We start from the raw sequence: 21040 nt of genomic DNA on the forward strand, positions 1-21040 counted from the left end.
GTCTGTAAAGGTGTTTATCCTCTTTAGGTGCACTCTTTGTCCCAGTCTCAAACCATTTGAAATCCCTCTTAAAATCAGTCAGTCTTCCCCCTATTAGCAACGGTGTTTTTGGAAGTTCACATCTATTTGAGAGAAGAAAAATCTTCCTTACTTCTATTCGCATCTAGTTGAAACTTGTGTCCTCTTACTCCCTCCAGTTTGTTGAACCAGAATATTCTGTAGTTATCCAGTTCCTAAATTATTTTATAGACTTCCAGTGTGCAATGTGTAAGTTTGTGCTGCCCTCAAGTAATAAACCACGATGTGTTTGAGTCTATCTGAACAGCTAGGATTCTTCACCGAAGCTTCCCAGAATGATAACACAGTATGGTAGTATGCAGCATAATCAGTATTGAAGTTGAGGATTAATGAGAGGGGACTTAAGTACCAAGGGGGATAGGTTCTTGATTGTCAAGGGGATCAAAAATTATTGGGAGAAAGCAGGAGAATGGGTTTGAGAAACCTATCAGCCATGATTGAATGGTGGGGAAGACTTGATAGGCTAAACATTTCTGCTCCTCTGTCTTACGGGGAAAGAGGATGTTGTATATTGCTCACAATGCTTATAGACGTTTTTGTAAGCTTGACATAAGCAATTTTAAATATTATAAAGTGTTTAGTAGTTAGTATGCAGAAAAGGAAAAGAGAAATATCTGAACTTAAAAAAAATTCTGTTATAAATAGTTTCAATTATGTCATGGCAGGGCTGGCAGCATCTGCAGACTAAGAAATGATGTTCGTGTTTTTAATCTGAAATGACTCTTTTGTACTTTTTTTAAACCACGTCCTTTGCTTAGCATTAGAGAGGGCATGCTCAGAAGGTATAGTGCACATAAATCAAGCAAAGCCCATAGGAGACATGAGTTGCAGAGGGGAAATGGAATCCAGAGATTTACTGGTCCCTGTGAGCTTTTGGAGCTGGCATTTCTTGACTTGTGAAAGAAAGTGAAAGTGTCTTGTACAGCTTTGAATGAGATGGGAAACAAAATAGAGCTCAGAGGTGAGGGCAATGATTCAATACTGATGGAGAGTGAGAGGTTGAGAGTATGCATGTGATGATGCACGGCAGTGTGCCATTCTGAAGATACAGCAGCAGCAATTGTTTAAGGAGTGTCGTACGTCTTGGACATGCCTGTAATGACAGGGCGAGTTGCGTGTCAGATATACAGAATGCACAAAGTTGGGGACATTGAGACTCTCTTTAAGTGGGCATACTGCAGTAAATGTCATTCATTCTTTTTCCTTCAGAATGCTGAAGCAGGAGAAATGGCTAAAGATACTCCCAATAAATTAAATCAGGTGACCAAAATTGTTCACAGTATTCCAACTTTGGCTTCACTACTACCTTGTATAGTTTCATCAAGACCTTGCTGTTTTTGCCATGAGCAAAATGCTGGAGAAACTCAGCAGGTCTGGCAGAATCAGTAGCGAGAAAAAGAGTTAACTTTGACTTTAGTGACCCTTCTTCAGAACTAAAAGCAGCTGGGAAATGTAAGTGATGCTGATGAAGGGGATGTGGGGGTGGCTGGAGTTGTTGCCTTGCGGGGGAAGGGGTGAAGTAATGAGTCAAATAGAAACAGTGCCCAGATAGAGTAAAAGAAAGGAAAGCAAATAAAGGGATTGCTGGTAAAAAGCTACAGGAGAAATAAATGCTGAATGGGTGCAAACAGAAAGCCTGAATGGTTGAAAATAGGTTGGTTGTGGGGGTGGGTGAAGAAGGTGGAGGTCGGTGTTCATGGTTGAAATTGCTAAACTTAATGTTGATTCCTGAGGGTTGTAAGATACCAGGGTGGGAGATGAAATGTTGTTTTTCCAGCTTACGTTGAACTTTGCTGGAACACTGCAGCAGGCCTGAGAAAGAAACATTGACATGGGAACGTGGTAGTGTCTTGAAATAGCCGGCAACTAGAAGCTCAGGTTCATTTTTACAGATCGTGCAGAGGTGTTCTGCAAAGCCATCACCCGGTCTGTGATTCATGTCCCTGGTGTAGAGGAGACCACATTCTGAGCAGCAAATGCAAAAGATTAGATTGACAGGATAGTGATGAGGGAGCAGGTAAATGGGCAAGTGTTGCACGTTCCGAGGTTGACTTTGACTTTGGCTGACCTTGACCATTGCCAGCCTCTGCTTTCTATTTGACTTTCAGCTATACTTCCATCCCAGTATTTTCTCTGCTAAGGAGGTTCACCACTTCCATCTCCAAAACACTTCTGTTTTCTCACTGCCTCAGATCACCTGTGCTCAAACCCTCTGCTGTGCTAATATCGTCTCTTGTTTCCTTTATTTCAATGCTATCTTGATTGGCTTCAGTCAGGACAGTGTCCAATATTGAATGTCAGCTGCATCATCAAAGACCTTCCCTCCATCATAAGGTCAGATATGGTATGTTCATTTGCAATATTCAGCACCGTTCATGGCACCTCAAGTACTGAAATAAGCCATGTCCATATCTTGCTGCATTTGGGCAACATCCAAGTTTGAGCTGCTAAATAGCAAGCAACGTTCAGGCCTGAAGTTTCCAGACAATAACCATCTCCAGCAAGAGAATCTAACCATTATTCCTTGATTGTTCAATGGTATGATCATAGAATCACAGAATCCCTTCAGTGTCCCCAGCAAGTCCACACTGACCTTTTTGGAGCATCCCACCCAGACCCAACCCCTATAACCCACCTAAGCAACATATCCCTGAATACTATGGACTATTTAGCATGGCCAATCCACCTAGTCTGCACATTTTTTGACTGTGGGAGGAAACCGGAGCACCCAGAGGAAACCCATGCAGACGCTGGGAGAATGTGCAAACTCCACAAAGACAGTCGCTGGAGGATGCAATTGAACCTGGGTCCCTGGTGCTGTTAGGCAATGGTGCTAACTACTGAGACACTGTGATTATCTCTGAATACCCCACAGTGAACGTCTTGAGGATTACAATTGACCAGACACACACATTATAAATACCATAGCTACTGGGGAGGCGATAGCCTAGTGATATTATCTCTGGTCTATTACTCCAGGGACCCAGATGGTGTTCTGGAGATCCAGGTTTGAATCCCACCATGGCAGATGGTGGAATTTGAATTCAATAAATATCTGGAATCAAGAATCTATTGATGACCATGAATCCACTGTCGATCGTTGGGGAAAAACCTATCTGGTTCACTGATGTCCCTTAGGGAAGGAAACTGCCATCATTACCTGGTCTGGCCTATGTATGACTCCAGAACCACGGCAATGTGGTTGACTCTCAACTGCCATCTGGGCAATTAGGGATGGGTAATAAATGCTGCCTGGCCAGTGATGTCCTTGATTTATAAATTAATAAAGAAAGACCAGATTAGAATCTGAGAAATCTGCAGTGAATAACTCTTGTCCTGTCTCCTTAATGCCTGTCCATTGTCTCTAAACCACAAGTCAGCAGTCCCAAGGACTACAGGAGTTCAGGCCTCGCCATTTTCTTTCGGGCAGTAAATGTTGGCCTAACCAGAGAGTCCCATGTTCCATGAATGAATTCCTTTTTTAAACAAAAACGAAATTGAATTTCTTTGTGACTTCTGTCTTACGGACATGCCAAAGCACTTTGAAATGAATGTACAACATTTGAAATTCGGGCATTACTGTTACAACATGGCAATTAAATGGCAATATTCAATGTTTTCAGCCATTTTTTGATTTTATATGAAAGGATCAAATTTATTATAGTCTGACATCTTTGAAACTGATGACCTTGGCAGGAAGCAGGGATGGATCATGTAGTTATCACTTTTGACTCAAGATGGATACAAATATTTTGGCCTTGTCTTTTACATTGATGTGCTGGGCTCCCGCACTGTTGGGGTGGGGATATTTGTGGAGCTTACACCTCCTGTTAGTTGCATTCATTCTCCACCTGCACCAGAAGTGCCAGGATTGCAGAGCCTAGCTCTGATCTGTAAATTGTGGAATTACTTAGCCTGGACTTTGACTTTAATACAACTGAGTGACTTATATACATTTCACAAGACAGTTAAGAGTCAACCAAGTAGCTCTGGGTCTTGCATTACAGCTAGGACAGACCAGCTAAAGATGGCACGTTTCTTCCCTTTAAGGAAGTGAACTGGATGGGTTTTTGTAACTGTCACAGTGGTTACATGATCACCATTGGTGTTGTTTTTAATTTCAACTTTTTTAAATTGGATGCAAATTTCACCACCCTGTCATGATGAGATTCACAACCATGTTTCCAGAAAATTAGCTGCGGGATCTGGATTACGAGTCCCGTGACATTGCTGCCTCTTCCTTGTAGTTGAAATAGGGTGTTAATTTTATCTTCAGATTTTCTTGTTGATTATAGAATGCCATTTCATTGCAATCCTGTCTCTTGTTGCACGTTGGTTACAGATCAGGTTTTCAATTGGTTTATCTTGACTTTTTAAAATGATATTATTTTAATACTTATCGCCATGTATTTAACAAGATGACTTGGTGTTTTACGATAATACTTATTTTAACTACAGTGCATTCACTGTAGTGTTAACATTTTCGGGACATGTAAAAATTAAGTTGAAAAGTCAACCACCAAATAAACAGTTGTCTCCAAGTAATTGGCTCTTAAATAGAAATCTTCCAAGCTCTCTCTCTCTTTCTCCTGTGTTTTTTCTAATTTTTGTGGAATTTGGGCATTGCCCGCCCAGCCAGCTTATTGCCCGTCACAAATTAGCCTTGAGAAGGTGGTTATGAGCTGCCTCCTTGAACTACAGCTGTACATCCACAGTGCAGTTACGGTGGGGGGGAGTTCCAGGATTCTGATGAAGTGATCGTGAAGGAACAACACATCAGGCCCAAATCGGGATAGTGTGTGGTTGATGCGGAACTTGCAGGTGATGGTGCTCCCATGTGTTTGTATGAGAGGTCGCTGGTTTGGAAGGTGCTGTTGAAGGAATTTTGAGTTGCTTCAGTGCATCTTGTGACTGGCATGCACTGCTGCACTGCATGGTGATGGAGAGGGTGAATGTTTAAGGTGGAGGATAAGATGCAAAGCAAGCGGTCTGCTTGGACCTGGATTATGTTGAGCTTCTCAAGTATTTTGCAGCAGTAAACAGAGTGCATTTCATGACATTGCTGATTTGTGCATTGTAGATGATAGACAGGCTTTGGGATTTCAGAAATTGAACTCCTCACCATAGAATTGACATGCTGTTATAGCCACAATATTTATGGGGCTGGTCCTGTTCTTATCAATGATAAACCCCATTATGTTCGTTAGGTTTCTGCTAGTTGCAGCATATATTATCTGCATTCCATTTTAACAGTTTACCCACTTGCAGTTTAGTCACAAGATCATTTAAAAATAAAATCCTGGTCGTTTATTTTGCCAAATTGTCTACAGGTGCAGCAGCATTCCTGAAAAAACAGAATGAAAGTTTGTCAGATTGTTTGACATCTAAGTCAAATTTGAAAAGAAAAGCACAATGTACTTCAAAACATTAACATAGTGCATGGGGCCTTGGGTTCTTGGATGTGGTGTAGAAACATAAGATGTTATTGAGAAGCTTTTCTTAGAAATTAAAGTGGTTCGAATCAATTTCATCTACTTCTCAGAATTTGGGGGAAAAATGACAACTATACTTAACCCATTAGAATAAAATGGATGTTGGACTTGTTTTCAGATAGGAGTAATTTTACAGGTTTGTTGAAACATAACACCAAATCTGTCCTTGAATAATAACATTCTCTTAACTCATAATTTTGTTGCAGATTACTTGTAATATTTTCAGAACCCTTCCTCCAAGCGACAATCCAGATTTTGATCCAGAAGAGGATGAGCCATCTTTAGAGGCAGCATGGCCTCACATGCAGGTGATAATTATGGAAAACTGGGTAGTTTCTATAACACTCCTTTTTTCCCTTAATTCCTTGTCCATATTCAAGTACTGTGGATACTTCAAGAAGTGAAGAATTTCACTTATACATATATTGTGTCCTAATAATGTCTACAAACGGCCTCTAACTTTGTGCATTAATCAATCACTTCTGCTCACTTGGGGGAATTGGTTGGTTTCCTCCAACAAGCTACATTTAAGGTCAAGATGCTTTACAGTTTCAACATTGTCTATTGCTTTTAAAGTGGATTGTATGGAGAGAGGCAATTGCAGTACCGTTACTAATGAATATGTTCTACTTTGCGTTGATAAAAGATAAAGACCTCTACCTTTGTATGTTGTCATAAATGACTCCATAATATTAACGCTACTACATCTGTATGGGATACTGAGGGTATCTTACATAATTCTCAACCTCAGCCAGTGATGAGCTTTTATGGCAGCACTGACCCTTTAGTTTTATTGACAAATCTTTTAAATAGCTGCTTGTTTCTTGATTTTTATTTTGTCCTTATCATTTGGATCTTGTCTGAAAACATAGCAACAGTTTTTTTGTAAAGAAGGGAGTAGTACTAAGCAACGTGTGGAGCTGGATGAACACAGCAGGCCAAGCAGCATCTCAGGAGCACAAAAGCTGACGTTTCGGGCCTAGACCCTTCATCAGAGAGGGGGATGGGGAGAGGGAACTGGAATAAGTAAGGAGAGAGGGGGAGGCGGACCAAAGATGGAGAGAAAACAAGATAGGTAGAGAGGAGAGTATAGGTGGGGAGGTAGGGAGGGAATAAGTCAGTCCAGGGAAGATGGACAGGTCAAGGAGGCGGGATGAGGTGGCAGGTAGGCAATGGAGGTGCGGCTTGAGGTGGGAGGAAGGGATGGGTGAGAGGAAGAACAGGTTAGGGAAGCAGAGACAGGCTGGGCTGGTTTTGGGATGCAGTGGGGGGAGGGGACGAGCTGGGCTGGTTTAGGGATGCAGTAGGGGAAGAGGAGATTTTGAAGCTAGTGAAGTCCACGTTGATACCATTGGGCTGCAGGGCTCCCAAGCGGAATATAAGTTGCTGTTCCTGCAACCTTCGGGTGGCATCATTGTGGCACTGCAGGAGGCCCATGATGGACATGTTGTCTGAGGAATGGGGGGGTGGGGGGGGGGTGGAGGAGTTGAAATGGTTTGCGACTGGGAGGTGCAGTTGTTTGTTGCGAACCGAGCGGAGGTGTTCTGCAAAGCGGTCCCCAAGCCTCCGCTTGGTTTGCTCCCAGTCGTGAACCACTTCAACTCCCCCTCCCATTCCTCAGACGACATGTCCATCGTGGGCCTCCTGCAGTGCCACAGTGATGCCACCCGAAGGTTGCAGGAACAGCAACTCATATTCCGCTTGGGAACCCTGCAGCCCAATGGTATCAACATGGACTTCACAAGCTTCAAAATCTCCCCTTTCCCCACTGCATCCCAAAACCAGCCCAGCCTGTCTCTGCTTCCCTAACCTGTCCTTCCTCTCACCCATCCCTTCCTCCCACCTCAAGCCGCACCTCCATTTCCTTCCTACCAACTCATCCCGCCTCCTTGACCTGTCCATCTTCCCTGGACTGACCTATCCCCTCCTTACCTCCCCACCTATACTCTCCTCTCTACCTATCTTGTTTTCTCTCCATCTTCGGTCCGCCTCCCCCCTCCCTATTTATTCCAGTTCCCTCTCCCTATCCCCCTCTCTGATGAAGGGTCTAGGCCCGAAACGTCAGCTTTTGTGCTCCTGAGATGCTGCTTGGCCTGCTGCGTTCGTCCAGCTCCACACTTTGTTATCTTGGATTCTATAGCATCTGCAGTTCCCATTATCAGTAGTACTAAGCAGTTTTATTAGCACACGATGTAGTTTTGTGCATCTTTTATCCTGTCAAGGCCATGCAGTCTATAGCAATTTCACTTCACCTCCTCAATGTAGAGAATGATCTTGCGCAAAAAAGGCATTAGAAGCTCTGCCCTTAACTTGTCTTTCTCTACCCCATCTGAGCTGTTCAGATGTTGCATACTTAGAAAACAATTCCCACAGCTGGCAATGGATCACATTACTGAACTAATAATGATCTATCAGTGCTTCTACCACTACAAAATTTCCAATGTAACTGAAATGAGCTATTTAATGCCTGCTTTCCTAATCCTGTGAGGATGTAATGTGCATCGAGAAATTTCCTTTCTCTCCCCACTGACTGAGCACTTGATCTGTTTTGCCCACAAATAGTAGTTTCTCTCACCACTGAAAAATTGCCAACTCCGTGCAGTAAGTTATGTGTGGAAGACAGTCTGTTGAGGTAATTTGACCCTTAAATTAACCCTTGACAAAGCATGTGGTAACTTTTTAGGTGTACTTTGGTTCTTGCTACCTGGTTAATCTTGGGTATGGGGTCAACAGTTGCTCCTCTTCAACACCTCTGGGGAATTTGCTTCTGATTGGACAGCAGGCTGTACAAACCTCAGTTGGCATTTGTGTTGGTTATTGAAAACACTTTCCAAGTCACAGCATAGTCAACAATGTTATTAAACTCTGATTGGCCTAGATGAGGTGAGGCTAATTTCTGAATGGTCTAAGGGGTGCCAGACCAATCTCTAATTGGACTTCGTGGTGATTGACCTCGACTGCTATTGTAGAATCATAGAGTCAGACACTTCGGTCCAGCCTGTACTTTGCCAGACACAATCCCAAACTAAACTAGTCCCACTTGCCTGCCCCCGACCCATATCCCTCCAAACCTTTCTTATTCATGCACTTATCCAAACATCTTTTGTGGGTTGTAATGTTACCAACAACCACCATTTCCTCAGGATGTTTATTCCACATGCGAACCATCCACTGTGGAGAATAAAAAATTGTTCCTCGTGTCTTTTTAAAATTCATGTCCTCTCATCTTAAAAATAGATACTCCGTCTAGTCTTGAAATCATCCTAGGGAAAAGACAACTGCCATTAACTCCCACCCAAACCCCTCAACCTCCTGTGCTCCAGTGAAAAAAGCCCCAGCCTTCTCAACCTTTATTTATAAATCAAAACCTTCTATATCTGACAACATCCTAGTAAATCTCTTCTGGACCCTCTCCAGCTTAATTTCCTTCCTGTAACTGGGCAACCAAAACTGGACACAGTATTTCATCACTCACTATGTCTTGATAAATTTCCTTTGATGCCACTTGTTCCTTTATGACTCCTCCTTAAGATAAGAGGATATTTTCTGGTATTGTCTTTACCTGTTTGTTTATCATAGGGTCTGCAGTCAGTTTTTCATGTTTAATACTCTGAGATCACTGTCTCAGATTTTGCAAGTTTCTCATGAAATCACACGCACACCAGTTTTTGTTTACATTTAGAGGTGACTTGTTAGGTAATTTTTGTCTGTGGTTGTGTGTGCCAGGAGCATTTTACTTTTAAAACATTGAATGTGAAAAGTTCCTTGTAACCTTAACTTGTCTAACTCTCATACAAAAGATCACTAATATCTTTGTGTTATTAACATCATCATATTTTATCAGTTAATAATTAAAACATTACAAAATAAAATGTAGGTAGTACCTAAAATTATGCCAAGTGTATAAAAGTGCAAATGTGTGTAATAGATGAGGAAGTGAAGTACTCTTATGTGTTTAGTCACAACATACTCCTTCATGATGAAAGCCTGAAGGTTTACATGGTTGCAAACATAAAACACATTATTACGAAGTTGAGACTAATGTAAATATTATGTTTAACAAAATGTAATTGTTTTCCTTCTAAATCACTGTGAATTTAAAACAAAACTAACATTAGAACACAACTGTGTGGCACAATGGTAGTGTCCCTGCCTCTGCACCAGGAGGCCCAGATTCAAGTGCCACCTGTTTCAGAGGTGTGTAATGATATCACTGAAACAGTTAATAGAAAAAAAAGAACACAGTTGCTGTTTTCTGTTACTGTCTTAGGTAAAACTCCTCTCTTGCTTCTATTGATAACACTAAGTTTGCTGAGGATTTAATGAGTTGAGAGTCTATGAACTTGAAGATCACACGTTTGCACAGTGTAGCTCTGAAATAGAAATCAACTAAACAGGGGCCTCCTAACTGATTAACTCTGTAGTATTTTCATTCTGTTAAAAGTGCATTTCTTTGTCAAGGCGAGGCTGAGCGGAGTCACATGAAATTAAACTACTAAAATCTACGTAAATTACAGTTAAGCAGACTAATATAGAGTTAGATTAAGTGAAGAGTATACTTTGGTTGCATAATTGTATTAAAAATGAAGACTAAACATCAATCATCTTAAGAATAGTTCCCCTATAACGGGTTGGTTGCGTTCTTGTGTGACCTTATGCCATAGAAAATCGCATTATAGAAAATGGCCATAGAAAATCGTGTTATAGGAAATCGCTACACCTGTACAGCAGAAAGTTCATGTTATCCAAGTGGTGTCCACTATTCATTCATTGCATTACATCCTATTCGCATTCACGAAACATACATTATAGCAGAACTACCTGTACTAGTTCTACACCACTAAACTTGAAATTTTCATCTGACCTTTCAAACTGTCACCAACTGAAGCTGAAGTAGAGAATGGAATATTACCATACCAGATTTAATCTCAGACATGTGAAAAGCTAATTCAATTTAACTTTCATCCCAAAATGAGACTTCTTCTAAAAAGCACTTCCAAAAGCAAAGTGATGCTACATGACATCTTGAACTATGACACAACACTCCTGATATTGGCTTCAAGGTGTACAGCCAAGATACAGACTACAAAACGTCAGCGCGTCTGCACCACTACCTTCCAAAGGTTTCTCTGCTGTTGAAACCCACTGTCCCACCTTCCACATCTTCCTCCGCTGTTAAAACTGAAACGTCATGTTTGTCCCCAGTCATCACCTCAGTTGTAAAGAACTGACCGCCCCAAACTAAAAGCCAAAGTTTTGGCCATGGTCTGAATACCAGTAGCTATATGTTTCATTTTTATTGATAGAGAAATCTAATCTCAATGTGTATGTTGTGGTATCTTTCCACTTCCAACAATCATGGAATCTCTACAATGCAGAAAGAGGCTATTCAGCCCATCAAGTTTGCACTGACCCTCTGAACAACATCCTGCCCAGACATAACCCTCGACCCTACTCCTGTAACCTCCTATTTACTTGGCTAACTCACCTAGCCTGCACTTCTCTGGGCACTAGCGTGACCAGTCCATTTAACCTGAATATCGTTGGACTAAATGTTCTCTCTTCTGTCCAAAAAAGCCAGTAACGGTCATTGTAGCACTCCCTCACCTTTCTAAGAAGAAAATTCCAAGAGCAGCTCACTGCAAACCTTAAACTCTAATCCCTATAAAGAAGAAAATCTGGGAATGGGCACAGAAAGGGGTTTTCCGCTCCCTCAATGCGAAAAATTCAGATTACAAACAGCTTTCAGCTACCGCTCTCTTTCTCCCCCCCCACCCCGACTGAAAGTAAAAACTGGCATTGTTGGAGGTAAAGAGAGCACCCTGTTTGACAGCCCCATTCAAAGCTTGTTCTCTTCTCACTCATCTTTGTTGCAGCTCTTCTGACGTTTCTGTCTACATCTTTACTTTCTTCTCTCCTTCTACCTTATTACATGTTGCCAACAGTTTTCACAGCTCCTCTGAATAAGTGTATAATATTAAACCGTAAGTGGAAAATTTTGTAATTTATTATTTAAACTAGCTGTTAAAATAAATAGCAATCCTTGAAAAGATGGTCTTAGGCAGAAATAGCTGTCATTTCTGGTTTAAAGATGTTTACCAAGAGTTCTGGCAAAATCGCAGAAGGTACAGTTCAATGTTGCTGATCCTGCTGTTGAGTACAACATTATTGTTTGGCCTCTTGCAACAGAGATTCACATTACTAATCTGAAACACAGTTTCTGTAGATTGAGCCAGCTACTCTGAATGGGAAATACTGAGGGTTATTGATCATCTGAGGACAAGGATTGAGAGGAAAAAACAAGTTAAAGGATTATTCTCCTTTTGGAAGCAATCAGCTAATAAAACTATCAAGTTGAAGTTGTATGTAGCGTCAGTGTTAACAAGTGTATTTTATACAGATGCCTAATGTGATTATTTCTGTTAATTGTTACGTCTTTTTTTGTTTAAAGCTCGTGTATGAATTTTTTCTGCGATTTCTGGAATGCCCAGACTTCCAACCTAGTATTGCAAAAAGATTTATTGACCAGAAATTTGTACTTCAGGTAGGTACTTCAAACTTTATTTTGTCTGACTAATTAGATGAACAATTTCATACTTCTCAGGATCAGCTGCTTGGATTGCACATCTTATGTTTCCTGCATTAAGCAGTTTGAAGTTCTTTCTGTGCTATCCTCCAACAGTTAACTTTGAGGTGGATCAGACTGTGTTCAAGTATGTAAGTGATCTTCTTGTTATACCACATCGTCAATTCCATGTTGTATTTTGTGCAACCTAAAGAGCAAGGAAATGGTGAATACAAAGTTTCTTCAACTATGTTGGCTTCACCACCAACAATCACTTTAAAATGTTTATTGTTATTACCTGGGTATTACAGTCAGCAGTGAAAGAATAGTGCTTGCTATTTATTATGCTTACAGCTACCCAGTAAACGTTGTGGGTTTTGGAGCAGAAACTTAGTCAACAGGTGCCTGAAGTCGTGCAGCTGCCCCCACAACGGATCCGGGACTGTACATGAACAAGACAACCAATTAAATCTGAACTAGGAAGTGTGAGCTGGAATATTTAGTTAAGTGTAAATCATATACTGAAAATGGAGGGAAACAAGGGGCTAGGAGAGGGATTTGAAACACTTGGGTAAGTTTATAGAGTTTCTAAATTTAAGTAAAATCATCCAAATGCGTCCTAACTTTTATCTTTTTTAAAGAAAGTGGAGGAGAGAGGTTGTTTAGTAGGAATTATGACTTATGCCATTAAAAATTCATGTATTCAAATTGACAAGCCTGGCTATTTTTGTGTGTCTGGAGTAGTTATCTGAGGAGTAAATAGCTCATTTGGCTATCAGATTAAGACCAACAAACTGGAGTTTAACCCTTGTTTTAGCTAGGTAGAATCAGCTTGTTTCTGTCCCCACCCATTGTTGTAAGAAAAAAATCACAGCCTTGATTCAGTAAAAATCACCAAAGACGTCTTCAAGAAGACATGAATCTCATTGGGGAGTCAAGGGAAAATTCTTGAAAATTTTCATGCTTTCATGAATTTCAATACAGCATATTTTGTAGACATTTCCATGTAATAGTATATTATCTGTATCATGGACAAGCTAAATTAATTGGACAACGACTTCTGTCTTTCTGTATTTCTCCATGCATATGTGAGTGCCAGAAATGAGGTGCTTTTCATTCTCATAAAATGTGTTTAGAAACAAATATGGCCTTTACCCCTTTAAGCTTTCATGGCAGGAACAAGAAAAGTATCGATCACCTTATGAGCAAATTGCAGATTTAGTACAGGGTTGAGGACTGAAGACAGACATAATCACATTGGATCCTGTTGAGTTAGATTGCTGCAATTGTTTTGAAATAGCTTGGTCAGCAAGAGGAAAAAACTGAAACATTTCTGACATAATTTTGTTCATAACTATCAAGAAAAATTGAAAACCTACAATAAAATGAATGCAAGCTTGCAAAATAATATCTCATTGGTATAGTAAATTTTTCCTTAAATGCCACTTGTCGTTGGCTTCTGACATGTTCTCTTCTTTTGAAGACCTTATTTTATTTCACCTCTTAGTTCTCAATGAAATACCACTTATCTTAGACAGTTCAACAATGGATACCTTGGCTTTGTCCTTTTTCTGAACTCAGAGACTTTGTTTGATTTTTGTCCTCTTTATGCTTTGAATATAGTTACTCTGTCCAACTCGCTGCAGTGCCTGAGATCAGCTGCTGTAACTTCCAGACTTGTAACAGCGCTGGGTTTTTGCTGGTCTTCCTCTGTTGTGCAGCCTCCTTAACTGTGGAATGTTGAATTCCATGAAAAACATAACCTTTTTTCATAAAAACAAATGGATATGTCAAAAAAAGCAACAACTTCACTCTCTATGCAATGAACCTACCTTGGCGGGTTCTTTTTGAGATGCCAGTTTTCTCAGCCATTGCAGTGGGGAGACAAATGTAAATAGAAAACACTTATTTCTTTGTTACTTATGCCCGACAGGCAAACACAACAAGCTTCATCAAATAAGTGGTCAAATTTTCTTATCTAGTTCTTGTTTTGATTGTGATTTTCTTCTGTTTCCCTTTATGGAGGTGGGATGTTGTCTGGGGAAGATGAATGACCACTGCAGATTAGACTCTGTATGTGTTTTAGAAAGTGTTCAGCAGTTTAAGAGGATGATTTCTACAGTGAGAAACTGTGGCTCCTTAAAAGATTGTGGTTATTTGATAAGAGATGTTCACGATGATGATGTGTTGGCAGATCTAGAGAGAAGTTACTCCTGTTTAGAGAAAACAAATTGAAGGTGATTGACAATAGATTAAATGATGATATGAGTGAAGGCAATTTTATGCAATGCATTGTTGAATTGTGGTAATGTCTGAGATTATGTTATCGTGGTGGAGACAGAGCAAATTATGGTTTTCAAAAAGCAAGTTATTTGAAGAGGCAAAAAAACCCCATGGATTTAACAAATATTCCCATGTAATTCTGAAGTGGCGGTGCAGGGTTGGACTGGGGTGAATACCAGGTTTTAGTCCGTCAGGTTTATTTGAAACCACAAGCTTTTAGAGCATTGCCGCTTTATCAGGTCACTTCATCTGGTGAAGGAACAGCTCTCTGAGAGTTTGTGACTTCAGTTAAACCTGTTGGACTTTCACCTGATTTTGTGTGACTTCTGACCATGTAACTCTGAACATGTACTTGTGGCCCTTATACGTGTATCTCTTAAACCTGACAAATTGACTTGCTACCAAGCTAGAATTGCTAAATTGTCAAGCTTCTTGGACATGTAAGATGAACACGTACAGCAGCAGTTAAGAACAGGTTCATTTAGTTATATCAGCAAATCATATCACCTTGTAATCGAGAAAAATAAACAGGCCTTGCTACCAGACGTGAGAGACACACATTGCAGTTCACCAATCTTATGAATATGTTGTAGAAGCTTATTAGTCATGAAGAAAGCAAAATTATGTTGGCACTAAATGCATGATGGCAATCGTTACATTTTGTTTCAAAATGTCCATTACTTAACTGTGTAATTATTATCATATTAACACATGCATTCAGAATTATTGCACTTTTTAAAACAACGTCCCTATGTTGTCTTTCTTCAACTGTGGCGCAGCCGCATAAACTTGTCGATATCTAATCTGATAAAAGCAACAGTAAGAAGCAATCTTGCTTCACAATGCAAATAGAACTCTTAATTTTTAGTGCTGTTAACCTAAAAGGGTTTTCCAACTATTAAATGACTCTTCATTGAAAACTTTGTCTCTTTTCTCAAACCAACTTTTTCCAGCTTTTGGAGTTGTTTGATAGTGAGGATCCACGAGAACGGGATTTTTTGAAAACAGTTCTGCATCGTATTTATGGAAAGTTCCTTGGATTGCGTGCATTCATCAGGAAACAGATCAACAACATTTTTCTACGGTAATCTGTAGTAAATGATTTCCTTCATTTACGAAAAACTGCCATTGAAGCAGTGATCTACAGAAATTGATTTAAAGGGCAGTTAAAACCACGTGAAATATTTGTTTTTAAGAAATGTTCTATAGACTTAAACAGAGAATGCCTCCAAACTGAGTCTGAAATTGTCCTGCATTCTTTCTAGGGATATGGTGTCATTGGGAATGTCAGAATTTGTAGCCCATCTTGGTAATTGCCTTCAAACTTGTTCCGTCATTTCAAAGAGCAGTTAAGAGCAATTGCTAGGGATTGGTGTTACAAGTATACCAAATTAGTTAAGACTGACGGATGCCTGTCTCTAAAGAACACTTATGAACGAGACTGTTTTTATAGTAGTCAATGGTAATTGTCGGGGCTACCATTACTGAGCCCAGCTTAGTGTTTCAAATTTATTAACTGTGTTTAAACTTGGCAGCATGGTGGGATTTACACCCATAACCCAGGCTTTTAAGACCATAAGACATAAGAGTGGAAGTAAGACCATTCGGCCCATCGAGCCCACTCCGCCATTTAAGCATGGCTGATGGGCATTTCAACTTCTCTTACCCACACTCTCCCCGTAGCCCTTAATTCCTTGCGAGATCAAGAATTTATCGATCTCTGCCTTGAAGATATTTAATGTCCTGGCCTCCGCTACGCTCCGTGGCAGCGAATTCCACAGGCCCCACCACACTCTGAAGAATTGTCTCCTCATTTCCGTTCTAAATTGACGCCCTCTAATTCTAAGGCTGTGCCCATCAGTCCTAGTCTCCCCACCTAACGGAAACAACTTTGCAGCATCCCCCTTTCTAAGCCATACATTATCTTGTAAGTTTCTATTAGATCTCCCCTCAACTTTCTAAACTGTAATGAATACAATCCCAGGATCCTCAGCCGTTCATCGTATGTTAGGCCTACCAGTCCAGGGATCCACTGGACACGCTCCAGTGCCAGTCTGTCCTTCCTGAGTTGTGGGGCCCAAAATTGGACATAGTATTCTAAATGGGGCCTAACTAGAGCTTTATAAAGTCTCAGAAGCACATCGCTGCTTTTATATTCCAATCCTCTTGAGATAAGTGACAACATTACATTTGCTTTCTTAATCACAGACTCAATCTACAAGTTAACTTTTCGAGAATCCTGGACTGGCACTCCCGGATCCCTTTGTATTTTGGCTTTATGAACTTTCTCACCGTTTAGAAAATAGTCCATGCCTGTATTCTTTTTTCCAAAGTGCAAGACCTCGCATTTGCTCACGTTGAATTTCATCAGCCATTTCCTGGACCACTCTCCTCAACTGTCTAAATCTTTCTGCAGCCTCCCCACCACCTCAGTACTACCTGCCTGTCCACCTATCTTCGTATCATTGGCAAACTTTGCCAGAATGCCCCCAGTCCCTTCATCCAGATCATTAATATATAAAGTGAAAAGCTGTGGCCCCAACACTGAACCCTGCGGGACACTACTTGTCACCGGTTGCCATTCCGAAAAAGAGCCTTTTATCCCCACTCTCTGCTTTCTGTCAGACAGCCAATCCTCAATCCAAGCCAGTAGCTCACCCTGACCACCATGGGCCCTCACCTTACTCAGCAGCCTCCCGTGCTGTTGGATACTGCTTGTGCCTTCCCAGTCTCCTTCCCAACTCCTTCCTCCACACCCACAGCAAGCCTGAAGTAGGTGACCCACACCAGCCAGCTTCCCTCCTCTTTATGATGGCCATTCTGCCTATTTGTAAATGATGAGCCTCTCAGCTTGCTGATCACGTTCTAATTATGCAAGAATTATTTCTGCTTGGTTGTTTTGTTGTGGCAGTCAGGGTTAAACCCTGGTCTTCAGTTATCTTTTCTCCCCCCATTAATTGTTGCGAGTTATGCAGTGTTGCAGAGAGATCTTGCATATTCTTGTACATGAGTCATAAAAAGGTCAGAATTGCATCAGTCAAGAATAGTGGAACAGGCTAGAGGCACCAAGTAGTCAACTTCTGTTCCTATTGCTTACGTTCATGTTTTTCAATTTTTTTAATCAATGTTGTATCTATTTTGCATGATGTATGCTTGAAATTTCACCTGCAAATTGGAATTTGACAGGGCAGGTGCTTTTGCAGAACACTTATGTTCAGATATCCAAATATTTCCGGTAGGTTAGTTTTAGAGTTGATAATGAAAAGAACATTCATGGTTTGCTCTTTGCACTATCCTGTTGATGGAGTGTCTGAAAACATTTTTAATGTTTCCTCAGAAGTTCTGAATTCTTTCTGAAATGTGTTTTTTTTTGTTTGTTTGGCCTCCAGTGGTGACCTGGTAGCTGTGGTTATTTTCATTATGCAGTGGTAAAGATGGAGGTACCCTCGTTCTCCTCCACACACTGCTGTTCTTTCTGATGTGGCAAGCCTCCAACTGGTCTTCCAGTTTTGAGAGCCCACCCAACATCCTAACTAGATGGTGGACACAACCGTTGGCCACTAATTGGCCTATTCACAGAAAATCACTTTTGGGTGACTGTATACACAGGTCTAGATTGGGATCCTGTTTAACTCTGACCTAGGGGTTCCAACCAGGGATGTTTAGTTCACCCTCATATTTTTGTTCTTCTACATACTGAATCATATCCTTCCATAACTGGTAACTTGCCAATGTTTATAATTCCTTTTGTGTATATATGTACCACTGCACATTGAATTTATATTATGTAATGTTGACCTTTATTTCCTGGTTTCCGCAATAATTGTTTGATGTTCTGAGCCCTTAGAACAACATTTTTTTAAACAATATTTCCAGACTTCTCAAAATTTCGTTCAACAATATAGTTTTTAAATTTTAATTGTTTATTAATCTCAATGTCTTCATTTAGACTCCAATGTAGACTTCCCTATTGCTCCTCATCTTAAAATATTGGGAGGAAACTTAAAGTTTTTGTCATCTATACAAGGGCATTATTACCATTTCTATTCCCATGAATTCTATCTTTTTGGTAAAGTGAAGCCTTATCTTGTTCCAAAAACTCTTCAGTACCCCAAAATCTCCCATAATGTTCTATTCATCATTTCTGAATCAGTGCATTGATCATAAGCTTAACTTGTCTAGTGTACTGCACGTGAAGGAATCAGGAGATTTTTACCATTGAAGCCTTTATTTTCTGTCTGGTGCCTCATGCTGTAAGCTCCTTCAACAAATGTCTAGACACACCCGTATTGATGTCACTCTTTTCTACGTGAATCACAATTTTGGTTGTGCTCCTTCCCTTGCTAGAAGTTTTTCCAATTGCTGTTTGACATCCCTTGTACTAACATCAGGAAAAGAACCCACCATATTACAACTTGCAGATATAACGGTTTGATGATATGGATTCAAATCATGATTCAAAGGTAGCTGTTGGAATTTAAGTGTGATTAGTATAATCTGGAATTCAAAGCTAGTCTCCATAATGATGACCATGAAACTATCAAAAGTTATTGTAAAGACCCATCAGGTTTTAAAAAAAACTGTCTTCAATGGAAGGAATTCTTGCTTGCATCCTTTCCTCATCTGGACCAAGTGATTCTAGACCATCATACCAAGATGGTTGATTCTCATCTCCCCTCTGAAATGGCCTAACAGCGTACTCAGTTCATGGGCAGTTGGGATGGTCAACAAGTGCTGACCTTGCCAGTGACTCTGTCATTCCATGAAAACATTAAACAAAGCTACTTGTACTCACTTAATTTTATAGTCTTCAAAGGCTTATGTACATACACCTGCAGGGTTGTTTATTTCTGCTTTCAGTACACGTGATATGATTTTAGTTTGTGCCTGTCCTCATTCATCTTTGCCAAAATGCAACACTAAAAACTTGTGTTAAATTTCTCCTACCGAGTATCTGTTTAACCAGTCTTAGTGCGTCTGATTGAAGACTGCCACAGTCCTTATTGTTGTGTACATTGATAAATGTGTCACCTGCAAACTTTGGCCTGATGTCCTGTTCAATCCAGAATATAACAACAGCCTCTGGCTTTTTTTCTCCATTGCAATTTACCTCCTTGAACCTGTCTTTCTTATCTCCTCCACCTTCATTTCCAACAATGTGCAAGGAGTTTAAGGATTTTCTGGTCACAAAGAGCATAATCATCTAATCAGCTGACTCTGCCATTTCTCTCCTGTTAAGCTATACTTCTCTAAAGCTCTGAATTCTTTTCTCTTGTTTATTTCCTGTTTACCCTATTCCCTCTCAACTCATCATCTTCTCAATGAGATCAGTCTCCTACTACCGCAACCCTATTTCCACTAAACAACTGACCATTCAACATGCCTCCCTAATCCGCAGTGACTGATATTTCTAACCTCTCTTTCTCTTTTCAGATACTGTCATTCTCCTTTTAAATCAGCCATCATCACTCCTGTCTCTGAAATAACAGCACTTGATGTTCACCTTCCTTTCAATCTAATCTATTACATCATCTCCAATCTCCTTTTCCTGACCCAAGACCTTTAGTGTGTTGTTGCCTCCCAAATCCAAACAGGTTTCCATCCCTCTTTACTGAAATTATTCTTTCGTACTTACAAGTGATATCCTATACAGTTTTTGATATTGTTAACTACAGTATTCTCCTGTAACACTTCTCCATTGACATCCAGTTTGCATGAGACTGAACTTGTCTGCTTGCATTCTTGGCAATCTCGAAATAAACTGTTCCAATACAGATATATATTACACAAGCCTCCATCTGTCAGAATGATAGGATGCCCAGGTACATCCTGTCCAAAAATTAGGACAAGTCATATTCAGCCAATTAGTGGCCACCAATCATTACTTAATTATCAAATTAACATCTTGAGTACCCTCAGCCAACAAATATTCGCCAATAACCTACTCACTAATGCTCAGTTTGAGTTCTCCTTGAATCGTACTTTGATCTAAACATGAGCAAAAAAGTTGAATTCCAGAAGTGAGCTAAGAATGATTGCCCTTGACAGGAAGGCAGCCTTTTGACTGGGTGTGGTATCAAGTCACTCCAATAAAATTCATCATGCTGGGAGTCTTGGTGGGTACACATGTTACATTCATATCTAACACATGGTAGTAGTTGTTGAAGCACAATTATTTCACCTTCAGGATATGTCTGCATGATTTCCTTGAAGTAGAGCCTGAGAGCAAACATTCTGAAGCAGCCTTTATCCTTCAGTTCATCATAAGGTCAGAAATGAGGATCTTGGTAATGTTTGCAAAATGTTTACTCCACTTACAACTCTTCAGGTACTGAATTCCCATTTTGGTACTATTGTCTGTGCCTATAGAGCTGATAACGTAACGTAAAACATAAGTATGACACAACCGTCAAGCAATGAGTAGCTCCATCAGAACATGAATCATTGGCATTATTGTTATGGACCAGACCAGACCTACTTCAGATATATCAAGGAGATGGCCTTGACCCTAACTTCTATACTATTTAAAGGCAAGTGTAAGATTCTGTGGTTAAAATGTAATTTGATTGGTCACATTGGCTTTAATCAAAATACACTTTATTCTTACACCAATTAAAATACA

At 40.3% G+C, this 21040-nt stretch overlaps 1 protein-coding gene across 3 annotated transcripts in view; it reads left to right on the forward strand.

The window, feature by feature from the left end:
- The window catches only part of ppp2r5a (protein phosphatase 2, regulatory subunit B', alpha isoform), a 197607-nt gene that overhangs the window by 136495 nt on the left and 40072 nt on the right, over positions 1-21040 (forward strand). The window contains exons 3-6 of one of the 3 annotated variants that reach the window (XM_048535516.2): positions 5777-5878; positions 12022-12114; positions 15372-15502; positions 20606-20686. In XM_048535516.2, the coding sequence (XP_048391473.1) occupies positions 5777-5878; positions 12022-12114; positions 15372-15502; positions 20606-20686 (407 nt within the window). The remainder of the gene's footprint in view (positions 1-5776; positions 5879-12021; positions 12115-15371; positions 15503-20605; positions 20687-21040) is intronic. The other 2 variants (XM_048535519.2, XM_048535517.2) reach the window with 2 other exon arrangements.

Source organism: Stegostoma tigrinum, chromosome 9, assembly GCF_030684315.1.
Source record: "Stegostoma tigrinum isolate sSteTig4 chromosome 9, sSteTig4.hap1, whole genome shotgun sequence".
In the NCBI taxonomy this organism is placed as follows: Eukaryota; Metazoa; Chordata; class Chondrichthyes; order Orectolobiformes; family Stegostomatidae; genus Stegostoma; species Stegostoma tigrinum.